The sequence below is a fragment of the Dermacentor variabilis genome, chromosome 2, assembly GCF_050947875.1.
Source record: "Dermacentor variabilis isolate Ectoservices chromosome 2, ASM5094787v1, whole genome shotgun sequence".
In the NCBI taxonomy this organism is placed as follows: Eukaryota; Metazoa; Arthropoda; class Arachnida; order Ixodida; family Ixodidae; genus Dermacentor; species Dermacentor variabilis.
Genome location: NC_134569.1, coordinates 52853603 through 52876045, shown reverse-complemented (window position 1 = coordinate 52876045; position 22443 = coordinate 52853603). Strand labels below are relative to the sequence as shown.

Here is a 22443-nt window from a genome sequence, read left to right as displayed (position 1 = left end):
GCTCTTCATTTGCATTGTCAAGAAGTATGCTCACTTGAACGGCATGGTAATTATCTTACCGTACTTGGCCATTCGTCTGCATTGTAGTACCCGACAGGAGAGTTTCATATCTCTCCCTGTGAAATCGTCGGATATTTCTATGCGCCCATGGCTGTCAGAATGATTACATAGCTTTTAATTACGTCTTTTGTCATCACACGTATAGTTAGGCTGGGAAGTTAATCAGAGTTAAAGCCTCCAGTTTGCTACCCTGCACTAGGAAAAGGGTAAGTAAAGACTGGAAGAAGAGCAAGGACAAAAAGACGCGTTCTCGTCCATACCGACTCAGAAGGCAAATTAAGGATGTAAACATTTTTTACAGTGTACTGATGAGCATACCGAACTACTTGCTACACTACACTGCAGAGCTGTCCCGATGACCTCGCGGACATATGGTGGGTGCCCGCGGTATACTATTGGTGCCTTCACTAAAAATAGACGGACGGCACAGTGGCATCTAACATGACAAAAGCTGGCACGTTATGTAGTGCGTACTACACATACAACGTATACTCAAGAAAAGTGGGCTTTTATTGAAACCAGCCCAATGTCAGACCGTTATGTAAACCCTTAATATCGGACATATGACAATACGTCTGTCCATGGCGGTAGCCTGTTCCCACAGCTGTTCTGTAATAACATAAAAAGTAGCGCGATTGCGTGGTGAATCGCATAGTTTAAATACATATTTCGTATTGTATTGGAGGTCTTGTTTAAATTGTTTGCGACACAATAAGGTGTTCGTGAGAAGCATAGTGCAGTAACTCGGAAAGCGACAGACCACAGCTTTGCAGGTGCTGCACACACAGCGTCGTCAACTTCGAGAAACACGACATCGCAGTGGTGCATTACTGTTTTGCGAGAGCGCGGACCGAGCAACAGTCTAGTGTCGCTTGGTCAGCACAATGTTCTGCTTTTCGGGCAGCAGGAAGATGCTGGAGCCACTGCCGTCGAGGTTCACATCCGAAGGCCTTCCTGGGGCGCTGCAGCTGAGTTTCTGCATGAGTCGCACGAGGATGTAGAACATGTCCATGTGTGCCAGCTTCTCTCCTGGACATGTGCGAGGACCCATGCCGAAGGTTATCAGCGGGCCAGCGTCCTGGCGCAGCTTTCCCGTGGCCGAGTCCAAGAAGCGTTCGGGCCTGAATTCTTCCGGCTTTTCCCACATCCTGGGGTCGTGGTTTACGCTGTAGACGTTGTACAAGATCCCGGTACCCTTGGGTATGACGAGCTCTCCTGCGGAACATGGACGGACGTCCTCATTAAAACTTGTGTTTGGTCCGCCCTCGGTACGGATATCTTTCAGCTTTAATTACACTACAAGCCCGTTTTACACTCTTTACTGCGTTGGATAGCGTCAGCAAAAGGCCTTTCGTAGAAATGCGTCGCACCTTACGTATGCGTATTCTCACGCCAAATCTTCAAGCGTTGCTGTCGACATGCTACTGACATTTTGATCGCTTATCGTGTCTTCAATAGCGATATTTGAAATACATTTCATTATCTTTTAAGTTTAGTGGAGACACATACTGGCAGACACTGGCGTAAGCTCATTGTGGAAAAAAAGTTGCGAATCGCGGGTTCCGCGAAAAGAGAGCAGGTCGCTTGTTTCTCTTTAGAACCCTCAATTGAAGTGCCCTGAGGAGGTACGGACAAAGAAATTTTGTATCCCGCTTTTCTTCCTTTATCAGATAGCTCCCAATGTGGCTTCGACCACTGCACCGACCGATGAACCCGCGCATTTTGGCGCGCTTTTTGAATTGGTCCCAACAAAAAGTACTTACTGAGTTGTTGGAACTGCCGAAGAACGCAACTGTCACGCCCTTAGCAGACGCTCACAAGAAACGTGACTGTTTGCGCATGACATTCGAGCGAGTGGTGTCAGGTGGTGTCACCTCGTGGTTCAGAACCGAACCAGACAAACACAAATCTAATATTGCATCAACCTAGTGTATTATACTTCGCTGCCGCTGTAAATTTTCAGCAGATGCGAATCGTGACACAATTACGCTTCTGCGAAAACTGAGACTAGCAACAAAGAAGAATATGCTTGGTTATTGCAATATTATCCCTTTGTTTGTCTGGTTAAGTTCTGCGCCACCAGGTGTCAGCATCGCTCCAGCCGCTCACGTTTACGCCGCCGCCCATCCGGTAAAACTCTCAGTCTGCCTGCGTTTACCGGACTAACTAAAACTCTTTAATATCAACGTACCTCGGGAACTACGTTTTTAGCACGGAAGCACAGATAGCAGGCGTAGTGCGGTTTTATGGAAGACATTGATTCCTTGCCGGGCTGTTGAACACTGTTTCTTTCTCACTTACGCCGGTCACATTCAAGATATCGGAGTACCTTTAGGATTGCGTTTATTTCGAAGGTAAAAATTAAAATAAATTGGAGGCTTAAGCTTCGCCTTTAACAGTGGAACGCGATAGCATTCAAAGATCCTTGTCTGCTTCTCACGCTTCCCGGCAACTGCAGCGTACGTAACCGTAATGTTTAGCGGGAAACGCTCGCGGCGAACGCTATATGCACTAAGGCGGGCTTTCTGGTAGAAACGCGGCCTCTTGCGTGGACAGCGATGCGGCGGAGGCGAGCGCCATCTGGAAGTCTTTCAAGGAAACGAGCGCGCCGCTCCGTGGCCTCCGAGATATTCACACGTCGGCGCGCGCAAATGGCGCACGGCGTGGCCGGTCTATGATTGTAGAAACGTTGGAAAAGGGGTTTGTTTGAGTTTTCGCATAACAGAATTATGTTTTCTCGTATATTCACATTACAATTCGACGCTATCATGTCTGTAGGTTGTGTGTAAGTCGTACTTTACGATTTTTCTTCGTATTTTAGCTTGATAAATTCAGTTGTGCGCCACATGGAGGGCCTGTGTATGGGTGGTTCGAAAATCCTTCTGCCGAGACGACGTCCGACGCTGGACGCCGACGCCGGATATTCTGTGACACGGGGCCCTTAACGCTTTTGCGTTAATATAAATTGGTTTCTTATTTTTACACGTTAATTAAGCACCCTCAGACTGTCAAAAATGTGATGCAGGAGGAATAAAGTTTTACTTTTGTTTCGCTAAAAGATAATAGGCAATTTTGGAACTGCAAATAATTTCTATAACTCACAAACACTTTTACTCGGCTTTTTTCACAACCATTGTGAAAAAAAAAATGCGGCACATTACTGGAATTTCACAAGAATGTCTCAGTGGGCCTTTGGTACGAATAGTAGCGTGTCATTTTCGATAACGTATCTTATTCGTAATATACGAGTTTTTTTTTTTTCGTCTGTATCCTATTCAGTTACGGCGGGGCGCGCGGCCGCCGCCGGAAGATGGCGCGACGTGTACATGTACCGAAATCCGGGCCAATTTTGCAATTTCTTTTTAGGCGAACATTGATAACTTAGATATGAGCAAAGGCTATGGAATGAATATTCGCGTGCTTCGTACTTTACATTAGTTAGGCTATTCCATAAACTAAGATCACTAAAAACTTTTTTTAGTGTTACGATGCTTCATTCTGTCTCAAATGGCAAATTTACGAAAAAAAGAAGAAAAAAAGAAAAAGAATGTTTACATATAACGAGCTTTGCGCTAATCTTATCGAAACATCTTAGTTCATTGCACAGCTTAGTTGTTTGCCTGCATTAGTCGAATAGTACATCAGTGCCTAATCGTATTACATTTGCGCGCAGTTTCGAGTTATCGCTGTGTGCGTGACAGGCATGCATTTGCTATTTTCTTTTCATTCATAAGCGAAATAGCATTTTAAAATTTAGCGTTGTTTAACCTTCAAAGACGCCCTTTACACGACGAGCATCAAACAATAATTGTAAGAGAAGAAGAAAAAAATTCTAAAACGCGTACGTATACCGTAACCTTATTGCGGCCATAATGCCTGCTATCTTTAATGCTCGACATATTACTCAGCGCGTGCTCACCAACTTTGGTCTCCGTAGACGACTTGTGGGGTAGACCAAGTGGGGCTATGGGTCGGAAGCGAAGCGCCTCTAGCAGGCAAGCCACGGTATAGGGAAGCCTGGCTCGATCCTTGTACACTGGTGGCGTGCTCCCTGGAAAAAAAAAAATTCGGGCAGAACTCAGCTACGGTGACCATCCGAGTATGCGAAGAGCCGGAGTGCGTCACGCACGGGGCGGGTGCTGCAGCCGGGATCCTCTCTCGCGCTTCTCTCCGGACACGCTGCGCCTTCTGGCGGCGCCACCGTGAAGTTCGCGCATATCGAGTGGCACGTGCACAGTGACCAAAGTTGGTGTCAGAGAGGTTACGCGTGCACATGCCCAGCTGCACATACCGATCCCAGGACCACATACCCAAACTGGCATACCCCAGCTCACGTGGGTTCACGCGAACCCACGTGAACGGCACACACTGAAGACTGCACACGGAATCGGCACACTTTTTCAGGCTGCACTGTTTTCGGAATCGGCCCACGATATTGCCGGGATAGCAGGATAGCCGGAAAGAAAACTGGTCTGACAATGGCAAGCATGCCATTCGCATTAAAAAGCAGTGAGGAATCGAGTGCGGACACCAATTTTCGAAGTTTTAGAAACTCTAGCGTACGCTTCTATAGCACGTAAAAGGGGCACACTGAATAGCTGTGAAGGCCGTAAGGCACTTATTCTAATTTGATACCGAAGTTGGTCATGAAATGCCAGACCTGGTGCTATTGACAATATCATGTCTTAATGACATAGCTGTACCGTGAAGTACGCTATCGCTATGCTTGTCTACGTCGTTGTAACAGTGTCACTGCATGCAATGTCCTGACCGAAGCATTCTTATGCTGAGTTTTCTTTAAAAGTCTGACAAAAAAAAAACACTACTTACCGATGGTGTCCTCGATTTCTTTTTGAATTTTCTCTTGTATTTTAGGTTCCTTTGCCAGCATCAGAAACAGCCAATGTAGTTCTCCTGCCGAAGTGTCAGTCGCAGCTGCGAAGCGAACAGATACACTTTGAAAAACGATGAACGAATGAAAACTTGAAAACCTAGAGCGCAAGACGGCGACTGGAAATGCTTGCGTTAGCAAGTTGATTTCTCCCTTTAACACTGCCGCTGACGTACATGTTTTGTTCGTCATCGCCGCTTGATGTGAACTTGCACGAATTCGCGCCAGCAACGATAAGACACCATGCGCTTTGGTGAAGCCTTTGTTTGCTGCAGCGCTAAAATACGACGCGGTATCGTGACCCTGTTTAGTACGAACTTCGCGAATGACGACTGTTGCCTCCGAGATTCAGGTGCGCACTTTCGCGTCTTTTTTTTTTTCATATTTGAACCTGTGGAAAGATTAACTTGCTATCGGCGTGTAGTGCACCCTGGGTAGCTATGATAGCTAGCGTGTTTTTTTTTTTATTGCACATCGCGGTAACATATGCGCCAGGCTGCATGCTGTCGTGGGCATTAAGCGAAAGCGTTTGACATTCGATACGAACAAGCCAACAGTACACTGCAAAGAAAAAAAAATAAAAGCTACAAGGCTGATTCCACAAAATTTCTTGTTGGCAAGTTGATCTAAAGAGCGCTATGGTGTCAATTGTTTCTTTTAAAACCGCAATCGGAAGTCGACATAATGCCCGTACAGACGAAATCATAAGGTGAAGAATGAAATAAAATGTTTGCTTTCATTGCGTGTTATTAGTAAGAGTTTCTTATTCTGGATAGATGAAAACTTGTATCTGTGAGTTATGACTTCGCTACCGATTCCCCCCCCCCCCCCCCCCTACATCGAATATGATACGCTCAAGACGACCAAAACGAGCATCACTCTCCTAAGCCGTGGCCATGCTCGACCGGATTATACTCGCAAACCCTTATTAGTAATCGCTTTTTCTTTTGTCGACTTACTTTGCTCACTAACGAGAGAATGCACACCTTTCATTTCGACGTAATTGAGAGAAATGTGCGCGATGACTCGGCACACCACTGCCGTTGACCTGACAAGGAATAAAAATGAGGACACTTTGCAGAGCTGGAGCATACGTACCACCGAAGATGTTCAGAACAACCTGCACCATGTTTCCTTTGGTCAGGTATTCGGCGTCTCCCTTCTCCTCCCGGATGGCTTCCTCCCGAGCCGCAAGCATGGCGTGCGTGAAGTTCTCAGTCTTGCCTGCATTGCAGAAGATAACACTAATGTCGACGTTGCTGATGGCGGTGACCATCGCGGCAGAATGCAGCGTCAGCAACTCCGCGTTTGGAAGTGGCTGATTCGTAAGTTACCTCGGCCCGACCCGTCACTCCTAAGAAAGAAAGACGGACACACAGCTAACAAACAAAGACAGCAAGGACAACATAGGGGGACATTACTTGTATTTTTTTAACAAAACGTCGTTTTATGCATTGAAGCACAAAAGTAACTGGAAAGCCAATGCATTTCGCCGCAAAGTTCGAGGATTAATGTCTCGAAACTGGTGTCATCCTGAGGATTCGTTCCGAGTGCATCCGCCTTGGGAACTCCAAGGCTAGGATTTGTACACGCGATGTAGGGAATATAGTAATTAGTTAAAAACTTAATTACTTAATTGGTCGATTATGCATTTAAAACTTTTGTAGGTATATATATATATATGACCCTAGAAAATATTCATTTAACTGAAAGTTCAGTAAGCTGAATATTCACTAGAATATGGAACAGCATAAGACACAGCAGACATCGGGTCAAAAGTGAGAAAAGCAGTTTATGGATTTGTGCACATAAATATATGCGAAGTGCGTAACACTTACGTTGCTGTCTATCTCATTTAAAAAAAATTAATTTATCTGTAATTTTCATTTGCTCTGGTGCTCTTAAAGCGCAAAAAGTAACAGAGCTGTCCAGAAAGTCTGTTTTGTGCACTTCCTCTGGCGCAGCTTGTTGCTGAGACACGAAGCCTCGCAACTTTCCAAGGCATCCTACGGCCTCGGCTGGAATTGCAGGGTTTGAATCTGCCTCTGCCATTGCATCTTCCTCGTCGTACTCTTCTTCTTCGGGACGAACGCTGGAAACAATTTCCAGATCCGATAGTTCAGCACAGGTGACCAGCTCACTCACTGTCGCACTACACATAGCCGCCGCGGGAGGTGCGATCTGGGGGCGACGGGCATCGGCTACGCCAGCGTTGCAGAGCGCAATACTTCGTTGAACTGAAATATCCGATAATCAGAAATTCGTTTAACTGGGAGATTTTTGCTTTGAATGCATAGAAAAACTGCCGGGGACTTTCTAAAAGTTCGTTATTCTGAAATATTCGTTAACGCGAAACCGACCTTTGTACAACTGAGAGTTTACTGTATATAGGGTGTCCTATGCTAACGTTAGCAAGGCTGACAAAAGAAAAACACATGAAAGATAATAATAATATTTGGGGTTTTACGTGCCAAAACCACTTTCTGATTATGAGGCACGCCGTAGTGGAGGACTCCGGAAATTTTGACCACCTGTGGTTCTTTAACGTGCACCTAAATCTAAGCACACGGGTGTTTTCGCATTTCGCCCCCATCGAAATGCCGCCGCCGTGGCCGGGATTCGATCCCGCGACCTCGTGCTCAGCAGCCCAACACATGAAAGACGGCGTCAGATACGATAACAAGACATACGGTGTTCGGTCGTCAGACCTCTGACGACCGAGCACCGTATATTAGATAGATAGATGTCGGTCTCTTTCACGACTTTCCGAAGGAGTTGCATGTATAGCGCTTCTTCACACTCTACTGTATGCGTTTAACGCTATGTATAGGGATGGGGATATAGTACTGGCAGCATCTTGTGCACGAGTAACGGCTTGTTCCATATTTAACTCCGTCTGCGAGAGGTCTCGTGCTGCCTAAGAACCTTGAGCCCAAATTCATTCTTCTGAAGGGCAAGGGCTATACAGAGGAGATTCCAACGCTCTCAAGACGCGGTGTACTACGTCGACGCGGCAGAGTACATGACCAGTCAGAATATGAGTATTGTTTCAGTGAACTCGGAGGGTGATCTTAAGGTCAGCGGATGCTGACCTTAAGATCTTAAGACCTGTGCTGCAGCAAAGCCAAGGTGGCTGAGGAATCGGCCATTGCTCTCACTATGGCTTCCACGCTGGCCACAATAATAGTCAGCGATTCTAAAACCAGAATTCTGAATTACGCAAAGGGGCGCATTTCGCTGGAATCACAACGAATCCTGGCAAACTTCCGCGGTCAGCGGGTTGTCCATATCATCTGGGCGCCTGCGCACTCCTCTCTCCGCACCAATGAGGCGTCCGACACCGTGGCTCGAATACTCACAAGCTGAGCCACATGGGCGCCGCGGCTGGGGCTGACAGGGGACCGGATACTTAGCTACAGGGAGATAACTAACCGTCACAGATTGGGGAAGGGTGCGTCCCCCCCCCCCCCAACACACACACCCATCACTTAATAAGCAGCAGGCGGTGGCATGGCGCGTCCTTCAAACCAATAAGTATCCAAATCCGGTGACTCACTATCACTATCACCCAGAACAATATTCGGCCAAATGTAAATTTTGCCAAAAAAGGGCGGACCTGGATCACATTATCTGAGCCTGCCCTCGGGCGCCCCGGCAGGGCTGAAAAGTTAAGGATGGGGAGCCGTGGGAGACCACGCCGCTCAGCTCGGCCCCCGAAGACCAACTTTTGGCCGTCCAGCAGGCCGAGGATGCCGCTAGAGCTCAAGGGCTTCTGGCCGCCATCTAGGCGTGGTTAATTTGGTCCCTCTACCAATCTGCCCGCTACATAAATAAAAGTTATTTCTCTCTCTGTTATCCGAATAAATGTGACTCAAACAATGTTACTGCGCAGAAGTGCCATGGTACGAGATTTCAACTCCTTTTTATTTTCTGCGGTTTTACGTGCCCCACTCACGATATGATTGTGCGGCATGCGGTAGTGGAGGACTCCGAATTAATTCCCACCACTTGGACTTCCTTAACATGCACCAAATGCAAAGTACACGGGCTCTTTTGCATTTAGCCCCAACCGAAATGCGGCCGCCGTACGTGGGGTTTGATCCCGCCCCGTCGGGCTTAGGAGCGCAACGCCAAAGTCACTACGTCACCACTGGGGGTGGATATTTCCTCAAAAAAGAGCAAGTGCCGTTACACAATAGCGCATGTAAATGAAACGCTTACAAATTAAAACTACCTAATAAATGTTGTATGACGAAAAAAAAACAAATTTGTAGACAGCTATACGAAGTGAGTGTATTAGCTTTAGCGGCCGTATAAACTTGCAAACATTCGCTTACCAACTACGTTAACAAGCACGGTGTCACACGCGCACAGGTAAACATGAACACATCTCGCCCGATGACCGCGGAAACTCGTTGTCAAGACGCTAAAGTGAGTAAGCACGGCGGCATTAGCGAGCGAATTGGCGTTCATGCTGTCTCCTATCCCAACGCGAAATAAGGGTCGAAAGCGCAGCGGATGCCTAGCTACTGGCACTCCGCGTACTTTGCCCACATAGCGATAGCTTGCAAGATACGGCGCCCGCGCGGTCGCGCCTTAAGCAGCAGCCGTTCGAGTAAAACGACGCCACTCCCCCTCGTGCCTCACGCGCGACGGAAGACGGCGCGCTTCCGCTCCGCCCTCCTCCCTGGCGCGCACAAGATTGAGCCGCGATCGTCGGCTGACCCTCGTAAGCTTCCACTCGCACATACAGCGCACGGCGCGCGACGACTATATTATCGTGTTTAGACTTTATATGGAACATCACGGCGACGGCGACTGCGGAAATGCGCTTGGAGTGTCCATATAATTGCTGTCGCCATAAAAATTGTTAGTGATTAGAGAAGTTGTCAGAGTTCATGAGCCTTGCAGTAAGTATGCCCCTACAGGAGGAAGAGGTCTTCGAAAAGGTTCTACCCTTCTGGACGTGTTCCTACATATGAAATTGTTGAGTAACGTGCTTTATTAAAACTTTTAAAAATACGTTGTCTGCGCACCTCCAGTGACCTTCGTTGAGTTCAACGAGGTCAGCGAAGACAGCTGCAGTAAGCGAGATTCGCTTAAAATAAGCGAGAACTGAACATTCGGTGAGGTATTTGCGGTGACGTATTTGTGAACCAGCCTCTTTCCATCGATCCAAAGTAAATGGAAAAGATGAATGCTGTGCCGATGGTGAAATGGACAAGCGGCTTCTCTCCAACTTAAGATGATATGGCACCCTAGTGGATACTCATCTACCCATGAGGGCCATTGGTCGGTCACATAATGATTGGTTAGTTGGACGCAACATCTCTTTCTTGAATCGTAGAATGAGCACCGAATGAGTAATCATCATCATCATCATCATCATATTTTGTCCACTGCAGGACGAAGGCCTCTTCTTGCGATCTCCAATTACACCTGTCCTGCGCCAACCGAGTCCAACTAGCGCTTGCAAATGACCTAATTTCATCACCCCACCTAGTTTTCTGCCGTCCTCGATTGCGCTTCCCTTCTCTTGGCACCCATTCTGTATCTATAACGGTACACCGGTTATCCATCTTACGCATTATACATGGCCTGCCCAGCTCCATTTTTTTTGTCTTAATGTCGATTAGAATATCGGCTATCCCCGTTTGCTTTCTGATCCACACCGCTATCTTCCTGTCTCTTAACGTTACGCCTAATATTTTTTCTTTCCATTGCTCTTTGCGCGGTCCTCAATTTGTTCTCGTGCTTCTTTGTCACCCTCCAAGTTTCTGCCCCATGCATTCGCAACGGTAGAATGCAGTGGTTGTGCACCTTTCATTTCAATTATAGTGGTAGGCTACCAGTCAGGATCTGGCAGTGTCTGCTGTATGCACTCTAACTCATTTTTATTCTTCTGTAAGTTTCCTTCTCGTGCTCAGGATACCCTGTGAGTAATTGACGTAGAAAAACGTACTGCTTCACAGACTCTAGAGGCTGATTGGCGATCCTGAACTCTTGTTCCCTTGCCAGGCTGTTGAACATAATCGTTGTCTTCTGCATATTAATATTTAACTCCACCTTTACAGTTTCTCTGTTAAGGTCCTCAATCATTTGTTGTAATTCGTCCCCAGTGTAGCTAAACAGGACAACGTCATCTGAAAACCGAAGGTTGCTGAGACATTTGCCATTGATCTTCACTCCTAAGCCTTTCCAATTTAATAGCTTGAATACTTCTTCCAACTGAGCATGCAGTGAATAGCACTGAAGAGATTGTGTCTCCTTGCCTGATCCCCTTCTTGATCGGCAACTGACGACTCTGTTCCCTCAAATTCCCACCGTAAGAATGTGTATACTTGAGCAAGTGTGAACGACATAGATTGTTAAGCCGAACCATAGCCTCGCGGTTGTACCGAGGACTAACAACTGTTGTCAAGAGGGGGGCAAGTACACGCACCTGGGACGTAGCTGGCTTCAGCCTTGGTGAAAAGCCTGCAGACGATCTCCCTGAACTCGCGGAACAGGTCCTCAATCTTCTTCTCCCGTCCACGGTACAGGAATGCCAGCCAGGGCGCGATGTCGCTCGGCAGCCCGTTAGGCGCGACATTGATGAACTGGGAGTCGATAGCTTCCAGACGCCGGATGTCCTTGTCCCCTTCGTCCAGCCTGAACAAAAAACTTGCCTATGATGACTGTGCGGCCTGTCATACGGTGCTAGGCGCCGGTCATATGCAATAAGCATCGTAACGGTATTTCTACCAAATCATGGTGAGAAAACATTTTCGTATCCGTGTTGATTTCACTCTAAATTTGTACTTATGTACTTCCTATCTTTTCTCTTAATTAGGACGCTCGAAGAAAAAAAAAAAGCATTGGAAAATGATGCTGCCCTTCGAAGGAGTGGGGGTGGGGGGGGGCGCATGCGTGATTTTAACTGGCGGGCGCGACTTTGGCTGGTATATTGGAACAAGTTCGCTTGTTGCTGAGATTTACATGGCTAACTTGTCTACTTAGTTTAGGACACACTGTTAGATACGGGACCGTTTCCTGAGCCTACTTCGAGTTCACCAGACCACATCGAATCGCATCACAGCTAATTAAGGAGCGCAGAAGCACGGATACCACATTCCTGAGGCGCGGCACGTGCAAACAAGTTGGCGGCCCCCACTTTGTGTGCCGCAGGTGGAGCTATTCATTGCTTGACTCTTCCCGAAAGTGAAGCGAGAGCCTGGCACTGTTGCAGGTAAAGTGGGTCCCGAAGCAAGACAGCTGTAATGCACCGTGAAAACCTAGCAGCGTCGCTCCCATCCGCCTATTGTGACGGCGCATTGCAAATCAGCAAGGCAAGACCGCAGGGAGAAGTAAGCCCTCGGACAATTGGGGATCAAGCAGCGACCCTCTCCGCCGGGTGTGACACCATCGCACGGGACCCTACCATTGGCCGAAAATGACGACACCCGAGCGGGCTCGCCGATTGGCCGAAAATGGCGTCACCTGAGCGGGCTCTCCCATTGGCCGAACGTGACGTGTCTTCGAGACACCGAAGGGCTTAAAAGACACAGACCGGGAGCAGCAAGAGAGGATTCCTAGAGCATTCCTTGAGTCATCTCTTTTGAGCTTCTTGCCACGGGCCGCAGCGCCCGAGTTGCTGCCGGCCCGTAATGACTTTAAGACTGTTAATTGACTCTCACTGTAAATAATGTAAATAAACCTCCCAAGTTTTCATCCCGACGTCCTCCTCAACTCTTACAACACGTTTAAATTATACATTTGAAATAGGCCATCCCTTATTGCAAATGAAGGATTGTACTTCGTCTGTTTCTATTTGAACAAAGTGCACGTGATACGTGCCATGGCATATGCTTAACGCAAGCGGGTAATGCTGTAATCTCGGCGGGCCGAACAGTATTCCAGCGCGTAATAGATAACAAAATTCTTTTAATTGGCAGGCTGAACGAACATGGTTTAACCATTGCGTTGATTCAATCGAGGAAGGGGATCGTGTAAGCTTTGTTATTTCAGGATTCGTGGTAAATGAAGTCTATATAAAAATTTTAACAGCCGAATCTTGTGACGCAAAAGTCTGTCTAGAAAAAGCCTTACAAAATGCGCTGACTCTGGATAACAATTGACTGCAACTCCAAACATAAGCGTGACTCAGTGATTAAACAGTAAATTATAGCTATCCTTCATTTTAGTTCGTTCAAGTAAGAAGGACGCAATCAGTATTTGTACATTCTGAACAAGATGAAACATGCAAGGATGGGGAAGACAGATGACTTGCATGACATGGTTACAATAACTAGTCGAGCAATGTGCGTCCAGATATCAATATATAGGGTGTCGTGAGTTGCTTCGAAGCACCTCGTTAATCAAAGCTTCGACAGTGTTAGGGTAAAAAAGATGTTGGTCACAGGTTCGTCCGTAGCGTGAATTTGCTAGAGATAGTGTGTTCGCACCGATATGTCTGAAGAAAATGGCGGAGCAGGAATCGTGCATGAGCTCTCTGTGAGCCCCTTACAGCTAGCAAGAAGTCTGCGGGCTGTTCCGTGCTTTTTGTATAGCCCCACGCTGTTCATCGGCTAAGTAGTCTTAAGAATACTATAGATGATTCTTAGGGAAAACATTTAAGCACCTGTATCAATTAACACACTGATCGTAAAGTCGTCACGTTAGAGTGTCTTAGCATATAGTCGTTACCATCCTACTGTTATCATTACTGTTATGGTCTTTGGAGCCTGGCCTCACAGCTCGTCAGCCCAGACAGCCAATCGAGCCCTTCTACAGTACTTAAAGGCGACAGAATTGAGTGCGCGACTTAAGCTGCACACAAGGCTCGTGTCTTTTCTCTCTCTCTCTCTTTCACTCCCACATCCCGCGAATACACGCAAAGTGCCTCGAGCGGCCAGCCGCCGGCAATTTTTCGTGTATTCGCTGGCTTCTTTTATGATTGGAAAAACACTGTTATGTGGCACGAATTGAGCAACAGAAAAAAAACTGTATCGGAAGTTTTTCACGTTGCTCTGGAGTTTTCTCATTGACACTTTTCATCTAATTATAATATTTGAGAAGTTGAGCAATTAATTAAGCCTAATCATGTAATCAGTCGGAATGCAAATAAATAATAATCTAACTATCTCCAAGCGACGGCAAACTACATTACCTTGGTTCTGTCCAGCTACGTGGCAGTTGCATATTTTTTGAAGTTTGGCTCAATTTACGCGGGGCACACTGTATACTAAAATACTCTCAGGCTGTCGCTCACTTTGTGCCGTAGACGGATACTCCAATCACGTTGTAGAGCAGGTAGAAAAATGGCTTTCTTGAGTCGATGATCTGAGGTCCGTCTGGCAGGGAGTCCACGTAGGCGTCAACAACATCCGCGCATAGCTTCTCCAGGGAGTCGCTCACCGCGTATTTCCTGCGACAGTCGGAAAGGCAGGTTACGAGCGAATGCGTTCGCTCATTCATGACGGCGAAATCTTGTGACTGCAGAAGCTGTGCTGGGCACGCTTCACGCGTATTCAATTTATCGAGCTAAAATATCATGTCAGTAATTATATAATGTGTACATATATATTTCCGCCGCCAAGGAAGTGAGTCAACTTGTATTAAGGAAATATAAGAGTAAACATGGCATAAGTTCTGGGTCGGTGTACAATCGGGACAAATATTCAAGAACGATAAGGCGGTAAGGACACGCTCACACAGACGTTTATTTGCTGTTGTCTCAGTAAGATCTTGCCTGACTATCAAAACGAATGGTGAAGAACTAGTTATCTTATGAACCACATGTGGGGGTAATCGCGTTTTACCTAGTAAAATATACTCCGTACAATCCAGTTCAATTAAAACTCCTCTCATCGCAAAAGAAAAAAAAAATGTAAGGAAATACTGTTCTTCTCTAGATGGATTAAATTTGCGTGCCTTATACTAAGTATATAGGACAGTAGAACTAAGCGTTTATTGGGCAGAAAATAGCCGCTATTTGCCAAGCAATGACAGCCTATGTAGACATCGTATGCATTTCTCAGCTGCCTTTTTCCGGGCTCATCGAAATAAAGAACATTGCCCGTCTGCTCAGGGTACTCTCACCTCACAGCCAGCAGAGCGACCTTTCGAAGGGCCTTCCATCGTGGGTTGTAGTCTTCGAACAGGATGTCGTGGTTTCCCTGAGTTTGCAATTCGCCTGTGGCGCGCCAATGCGAAAATGTCCTCGTAAGAAGGCAGGCGTGTATACTACTAAAAAAATGTGTGGAGGTTGTTTGAATTCAGATATATTGAACACGCAGTTTCATGCGGCTATCTTAAATGTATTTTATTTCCGCTACACAGCATTATCTTGAAGCGCCATGGCGTTCTATGGATAAACACGAAGTGGCAGTAGTGATTCCAGCTGGCCGCAGTGACCACGTTTCAATAGGGAATAAACGTTAAAAAACACAATTATTTGTGTACTTACTTAGATTTAGGTGCATGCTACAGAACCCCAAGTGGTTACAATTAATTTGGAGCCTGCAAATACGGCCGTCCTCAGAACCCGCTGTTGAGTTTCGGGACGTTAAACCCCGGAATTTAATTGTTACACTCATGTGAATAAAGAAAAAAAACAAGGAGGAGCTACGTATTAAACAATCGAACTATGAACCTCTTGTATACAAACGTGCGCCCATGCATGCATTAAAGGGGCCCTGAACCATTTTTTTGTTGAAGTAGAGAAAGGCATTTGAAGTACAAATAGGCTATTTTAGAAATACTTTGCCGCAAAAAAAGGTACTTCAATGCGTTCAGTAGAAGCGGAGTTATTGGCAATCAAACGCCCCCTTCGCGCTGCTTCCGTCCTTTTCTTCAAAGCCTTGCACTGCGAAGGCTACGGCAGAGCGGGGCGTGCCCACAACGCTCCGCATACTGAGCGTCACAGTTGCGCGAAATTCAAATTTGTTTTTGGATGTCCCCGTAGACACCACTATTTCTGATTTTGGCGCCTACGACGCGCCAAACTTTAGCCAAACGTAAGCCAAACGTGAGCCAAACGTACGCCAAACGTAAGCCAAACGTAAGTCAAACGTTAGCCGAACGTAAGTCGAACCTAAGCCAAACGTAAGCCAAACGCGCGCGTCCTCAGCGAGCTGCAGTGCGCTCAGCCAGCGGACTCGTCGTGGCGCTCCGCGGCGGCCGCGTTATTCCTGTTTGCTTTTTGCACGACGCGGCTCGAGTGTGTGCTCGCGCTCATAGGCTCCAGTCTGGCCGTGCTGCGTGGCGCGGACCGGCTTTGTCCTGCACCGGCTTGACCGACGGATGGTAGCCACATCCGACTTGCGCATTTTGAAGCGCTATCAATGGTTCAGTACGAAACCAAGTTTGCCAAGTCGTCTAGCCAGTAGCGGCCAGGAAAGTGCGAGCGCGCGCTGGCAAGCGTACTTGTTGTCGGACCTTAAAGGGACCCTGAAACGCTTTTGACGATTTTCTACAAACGTACTGAGTCGTTAGAGTAAGTCCTTCTGATCATTAATTGACACATCTAAGTGCTCTGCGTAAAGCGTGTAATTTATTATAAGGTTTTAAGAATGCACATCGCTGCCGATCGCAGCGCACTGCTCGGCGGAATTTTAAGCCGCCCCTACCCATATGACCGAAATCGCCCATACGACGTCAGTGGGGCGAGCTATCCGATTGGCTGACAAGGGCGCGTGATCGATAATTTTTCCAACTTTATGGTAAACAAATGATCTTCGTAATAGTTGGAATGTTAGTTCATTTGTTTTTATGAAAAGAAAGTAACATAAAGAGAATGCACAAGAACAATTTTTCAGTACATTAAGCACTTCCGGCACACAGCAAGTGTCGTCTGCTTGTGTTACAATGTACTCCATTTTGACGAGAGCTCCGCGGTCACAGTTGGTCTCAGTCTTTTCGCGAGCACTATGATTCGACTTTGTTGCCTTGTGGACTGCAAACGTAGCGACTGGCAATTTGTCAAGCTGCGACATCGTGTCCCTCTGCAAGGCAGCGTACGAGCGAACTGGCTGCTGCGCATCGGACTACCGCTATCCGATCGGCGCCAGGATTTGCGCGTTTGTGGCCGTCACTTTACACCGGAAGATTACTAACGCAAAGGCGTTTCGCGAGTCCCGTATTAGGGCAAACGTAAGCGCAAGGGGACAGGGTCTGGCCGCTTGACTGTGCCGTAACGGGATGAGCCGAGATGAGCAGAAGGGCAAATGTGAATGGTCTGCACGGTGCAGCCACCTGGTGGCATAGAGCGCAACCATACACAGTAGCAGCAACGAAGCGTATTCTTCTTTGCTGCTGGTGCGTATTTTTCGCAGGAGTGTAATCATCGACACGTTGTTTTTATAAATGTTTAAAATGTTTTACACTTGGTTACAGCAATATTAGCGCTTTGTTTGGCTGGTTAAGCGCTGCGCCAACAAGAGTCTGGACCGTGTAGACCAATCAGGCCGCTCACGTACGTCTACGCCAAAGTTCCTTCATCAGCTTGAGTTTATGCCTCCAGTGATTTGCCGAAATGACCAGCTTGCCTGTGGTTAACGGAATACCAGACACGTTCGGCGCTACGACAGAATGCTCGCAACGCACGCTGCTTCGATAGCTCTCGCTTGGGGTCGACAGCCAAGCGGCTAGCGGAGAGGTCTCGCGCGGGCGGGGGCGGGCTCCAAAACAAACGGAAGTGGACGATGTGACGTCGCATCGTGACGCAGGACCAGTGAAGGCGGAGCGTAGCCCAGCTCGCTCGGCGAACGAGTTGAGGAGGAAAAGCGTGGATGGGGAGGAGGGTAACTTCTAATCGCTTGTAGCTCCATTAATGCGTAACGCTTCACTCAAATTGTGGTGCGAATGTTCTACTTAAGCTGTACCCTACGCGTCTACAAAATTTGTTCGAACCGTTTCAGGGGCCCTTTAAGTTTCACGTGGTTCTAGGCTGGTCGAGTGTTCAGGCCTAGTCGAAATTAGCGAGACCCGACGGCTACGACACCGCGATAAGCAGGCTGGCCCATTCCTACGCGGCCAGCCTGTTACGCCATTCCTACGCAAGCGGCCGCGGCCGAGCGGGAGGAGAAGATACTCGGCGTCTTCCGAAAGTACGTAATTATTATCGAAATTCTAATGTATACATACATTTTCGCTTACGTTATAGCCTGTTTATTAAACTGTATCAATAAATATACACAATAACTGTAGGAAGAAGCGCACCGATCGAAACACCCTTCTTGATTGATGTGAGCTAATCACCAATAGCAGCCGCGTTTGGAAAACTGCTATATTACGAAATAAAGCGTGCAGAAGAGAGCGAGGAGCAAGGTTCTGTTGAAAAGAGAGCGTTTGAGAGAAACGTGACTTCGCGCTCCGCTTGCGAGCTCCACTCGCCGCGCACGACTGCAAAACTAGGCTGAGATCTTCATCACAGCGGCGTATGTGCCATCCGCGCGCTATATGTTTTTTCACAAATCCCGAGGCGTGGTTCAGAACCCCTTTAGGCGTGCTTAGGGCGAGTCACGTATGGTGAACTGTGGAGAAAGATGTCACTGTACGTTGAAAGCACACAAGTCATATTAGGGATATCATATCGAGTTCAACATGCCGATGTGGTCAGCATGCCGTGGCACATAAATGGCCGCAAGTGCTGTTGCGCATGTCCATGCACAAAAATGTCTCTTGGAAAAAACACGTGCTCACCCATTTTGGTCTCGAGGCGTCCGGCGAACTCGTGCCTGCGCTCGAGGAACGCTTCCCGAATGGCGGCTTGGCCGTTCAGGATCACCATGGGCTTGTGGGCCATCCACAGGGTGAACACGTCGCCGTACGTTTTGGTCAGTTCGGTCGCCTTGAAGTGCAGGTCTTTAACGTTGCGAAGCGCTGTGGGACGTAGAGACGGCGGTTTACGGGCGCCAAGCGTGTGCTCACTACATTTCCGACGCGTTGTCTCCTAATATCAAGGCCTAATATCGCGCCTTAATAATTATGGCTGAATGGCGCCCTGTATGCGATCGTGTAATTTTAAGTGGCGCCCCCGTATTTCAACTACGTTTTGAAGTTTTTAAGATTTAACAAATCTGGCGTGTTGCTTTGAACATATCTAGAGCACGTGCCTAAATAATTAGTTGACTGAGGAGCAAAATACTTTTCCTTCTCGGCAAATTTGGCAGCCAAGAAACGTGCGGACGGAAGTGTTCCGCCGTCGCAGACTGATGCCACAGCGCGGATAAACGAAGAGAATGCGTCAATTTAAGCGATTGGGGTAGACTTGCCCAAGAGGTTTCCGACAAGTGGCAGTGGAAAGGGTCCTCTCGGGTATTTGGACACTCGATGGTAGAAGCGGCCCAGTAGGTAGGACAGCGCAAAGACCAGCACCGTGGTGATCCATCGCCAGTCGCACGCGTTGGAGACGAGCTTCTCCAGGAGAAGACTCATGGTTGTACTTTAGGTGCTGGAGGGAAAAAAAATAAAAAAAAAGAACGTGGGGAGGGCTTGGGGGCGGAGGGGGGTATACAGTGTTAACAGGAAGCAGATGAGCGGAAGTCCAGTGAATCTTAGAAGAGCGTCCTGCTGGGATAGTTGGGGAATCGTAATTACGCGGGTATTCGGAGCGAACAGAGAAACACATAAGACGAAGGAACGTACGAAAAAATATTGGTGGCACGTTCGTGCTTGCTGTCCGGGTGCGTGTGCCATTTCGTTCGTGCTCACCAGATCAGGTGAGCACTTACTATGCATGCATAGGCCTCCGTAGACGGCCACAGTGGCCTACCACGATTGTCATGCAAGAAGATTACCGACTACAAGACTCTTGGTCGTATTCACACTCAAAAGCGGCGCCCGACTCCTTAGCTGACAACTACTAGCGAAAACTCCAAGTCGATGCGCTAGTGTTACCGACCACGTTGTTTCTACTGCCATAACCCGTCTTCCAATGATTCCATCCCTAACGTGCATCTGTCGTGTTCCCTTCGCGCTCCTGTCTAAATTCGCTGAGCTACTGGCCAGATATGCGACGCGTGTATCCCCTTACGTCCTACATCTGCCCCAATCACACGAAGCCAACAGACAATGGAGGAGGAGGAAGAGGAGGAGGAGGAGGAACTAAAGAGAGAAGGCACGGATGTTAACCAGAAATGCGTCTGGTTGGCTACCCTACTCTGGGGGACGGGAAAGAGGGAACAGAAAGATAAGATGAAGAGAGGGAGGGGAGAATAAGATGTGAAAGACAAATGTTAGGCAGAATAACTGTACAGTTAAGAACTGGCTGCCCTGCACTTGGGAACAACAACAACAACAACAACAACAACAACAACAACAACAACAACAACAACAACAACAACAACAACAACAACAACAACAACAACAACAACAACAACAAATCCTCGTGAGCCTTGTACAAATGTGCTGTCGTCTTTTTGTTTTTGTGGGAATTAATAAGATAGAGAGAGAGAGTAGAATAAGATGTGAAAGACAAATGTTAGGCACAATAATTGTACAGTTAACAACTGGCTGCCCTGCATTAGGGGAAGAGGAAAGCGTAGACGAGATAAAGAGAAGAGAGTATCAGACGAATCTGTCCGTACAAACACGTGGAAGGCACCTGACAACGATTGCAGTCTTTATTTATTGAGATAACAATTATATGGACACTCCAAGGGAATTTATGCCGCCGCCCTCGGGCTCTGCATACATCTAGGTATATGTACGCTATATGCTTATCCATGCCGTATAGGCGTTTTATATTGCTGCACTATTCACTCACTAAAGTTGCTCATACCAGGTCTTACGTTCTCCACTATATTTCTAAGAATTTTGAGAAGGGCCACCCGCAATCGAAGATGGAAGCAGGAATAGACGGAAAGGCAGGGAGGTTAGCCAGTCCACTGTACCGGCTGGCTACCCTGTGCCGGGGAAAGGGAGTAAGGGTAATAAAAGATAACAGAAAAGAGATGTTAGAAAAAAAAGAAAAAGAAGAAAAAAACCATAACATTCACAGCGCATGCCTTTTATCTTAAATCTTCCCACACTATTAAATATCAGAAGTGCAAGGCAATGTCAATACTCAAAGCTGAAAGTGGCATAATTTTACTGGCGCGGCTTTTTAAGGGCAGCGTACAGTGGGTTCTGTGCATGCGATGTCATTACAGGCCCTGCACGCCGTCTTGAAGCTTTCAAGGGTGCCAGAAATTTTGGCGAACCCGCGCGTATTTCACATCCGCGTCTGTCGGACTCGCGTATATAGTTGGAACACCAATCGAGAAGTTCAAGCGCAACGCTAAACCTTGCCATATCGCAGTCAGTGCTTCGCCCTTTCATGCAATATCGGGGCTTAAAAAATAAAAAAGAAAGAATGAAAGAAACAATAAGCCTAACACATATTACTGCTTTTAGAGCAACTCGGTTTAACGTCGGCTCCACAGGACCGTGCCCGGTACAAAAATTGTGTTTTCCGCAAGGGGACAGTGGTTAAGCATGCTGAGCGTACCGCACAGCGCTTTGCTTGGTGCACTGAAACCAGAACAGTCACACAGAAATCGTGCAATCTGTTCTCTACACCCACAAACTTCACACTCAGGACTTCCGTTCACTCCGACGAGGAAGGAGTAGGCATTTGTGAAGGACATTCCAAGCCATAAAAGACATATGAGCGTTATCCCACGTCGTGGTAAGCGAGGAGGAAAGCAGAGCTTTAGGTGGATATCTAGGGATCGACAATGACGCGGTCGTTCTAAGAACTCGACGATTTCCTGCCTCTACACGGCGCGCTACAAAAGCAATTTTATTCCTGCGTGGTACAGGCCACAATGAGAGCGTAAGTTACCTCGTGTTCCTTTTCTAGGGCATTTCGTGCGTGCATTTGCATGTATGTGCACTTTATTTTTTTCTCTCGCTTTTATTCGTTCATCCAACGTAATATATTGCGCTTTGAGTTGTAGTAAACTCTCTCTCTCTCTCTCTTTCGAGAGAGAAAAAAAGCGAAGCAACGACATGGGGCTGTTCACACGCCCCGAGTACGAAGCTACAGTCTCAACAAATTATGCACAAAAGAAATTATTTCAGAAATACTAATAAGACTTAGTATAACACCTTATGGTGTTGTTATCATTTTCTTGTTGGCGGAGCGCCGGGAAAGATAAACAAAACTGGCTCGCCATAAAAACGTTGATGGAATGAACATGCCCCGCTCACTCACCAGATTCACGGCTGCAGCACTGGCCCGATCGGACGCACAGCCCGCACCTTCCACGAACTCGAAATAAATGAAAAGAAATGCCCACGACAGGCACGTGTTTCCAGATACCGCGCTTCGTTGAGTATTGAGATACTACGCAATAGCCTTGTTGTCTATCGAAATCGCGACTAACACAATCTTGCGCGACTGATGACTGAAGAGTGTTCGCATTATCTGAGCCGTATTGTGCGCTTCGACAGCTCGTTGATAGCGATCATAGCGAGGGTCTTCTGTTTTGCGCAGTCACACAGCAGCTGCGAAATCGTTCGTCTCT

At 47.3% G+C, this 22443-nt stretch overlaps 1 protein-coding gene across 3 annotated transcripts; it reads right to left on the bottom strand.

Moving 5' to 3' along the window:
- Positions 1-549: 549 nt before the first annotated feature.
- On the bottom strand, positions 550-22237 carry LOC142571836 (steroid 17-alpha-hydroxylase/17,20 lyase-like). Of its 3 annotated transcripts, none has more exons than XM_075680480.1 (11): positions 22131-22230; positions 20715-20838; positions 19207-19385; positions 18635-18814; positions 15032-15125; positions 14202-14357; positions 11394-11602; positions 6050-6175; positions 4891-4995; positions 3980-4111; positions 550-1275 (listed from the first exon to the last, which is right to left on the bottom strand). In XM_075680480.1, the coding sequence occupies exons 3-11, from the start codon at positions 19367-19369 to the stop codon at positions 923-925; spliced, it is 1518 nt and encodes a 505-aa protein (XP_075536595.1). In that variant the 5' UTR covers positions 19370-19385; positions 20715-20838; positions 22131-22230; the 3' UTR covers positions 550-922. The 3 variants fall into 3 exon arrangements, with proteins under 3 accessions (XP_075536595.1, XP_075536597.1, XP_075536596.1); XM_075680482.1 differs by having other exon boundaries at positions 20725-20838; XM_075680481.1 differs by lacking the exon at positions 20715-20838 and having other exon boundaries at positions 22131-22237.
- Positions 22238-22443: the final 206 nt, after the last annotated feature.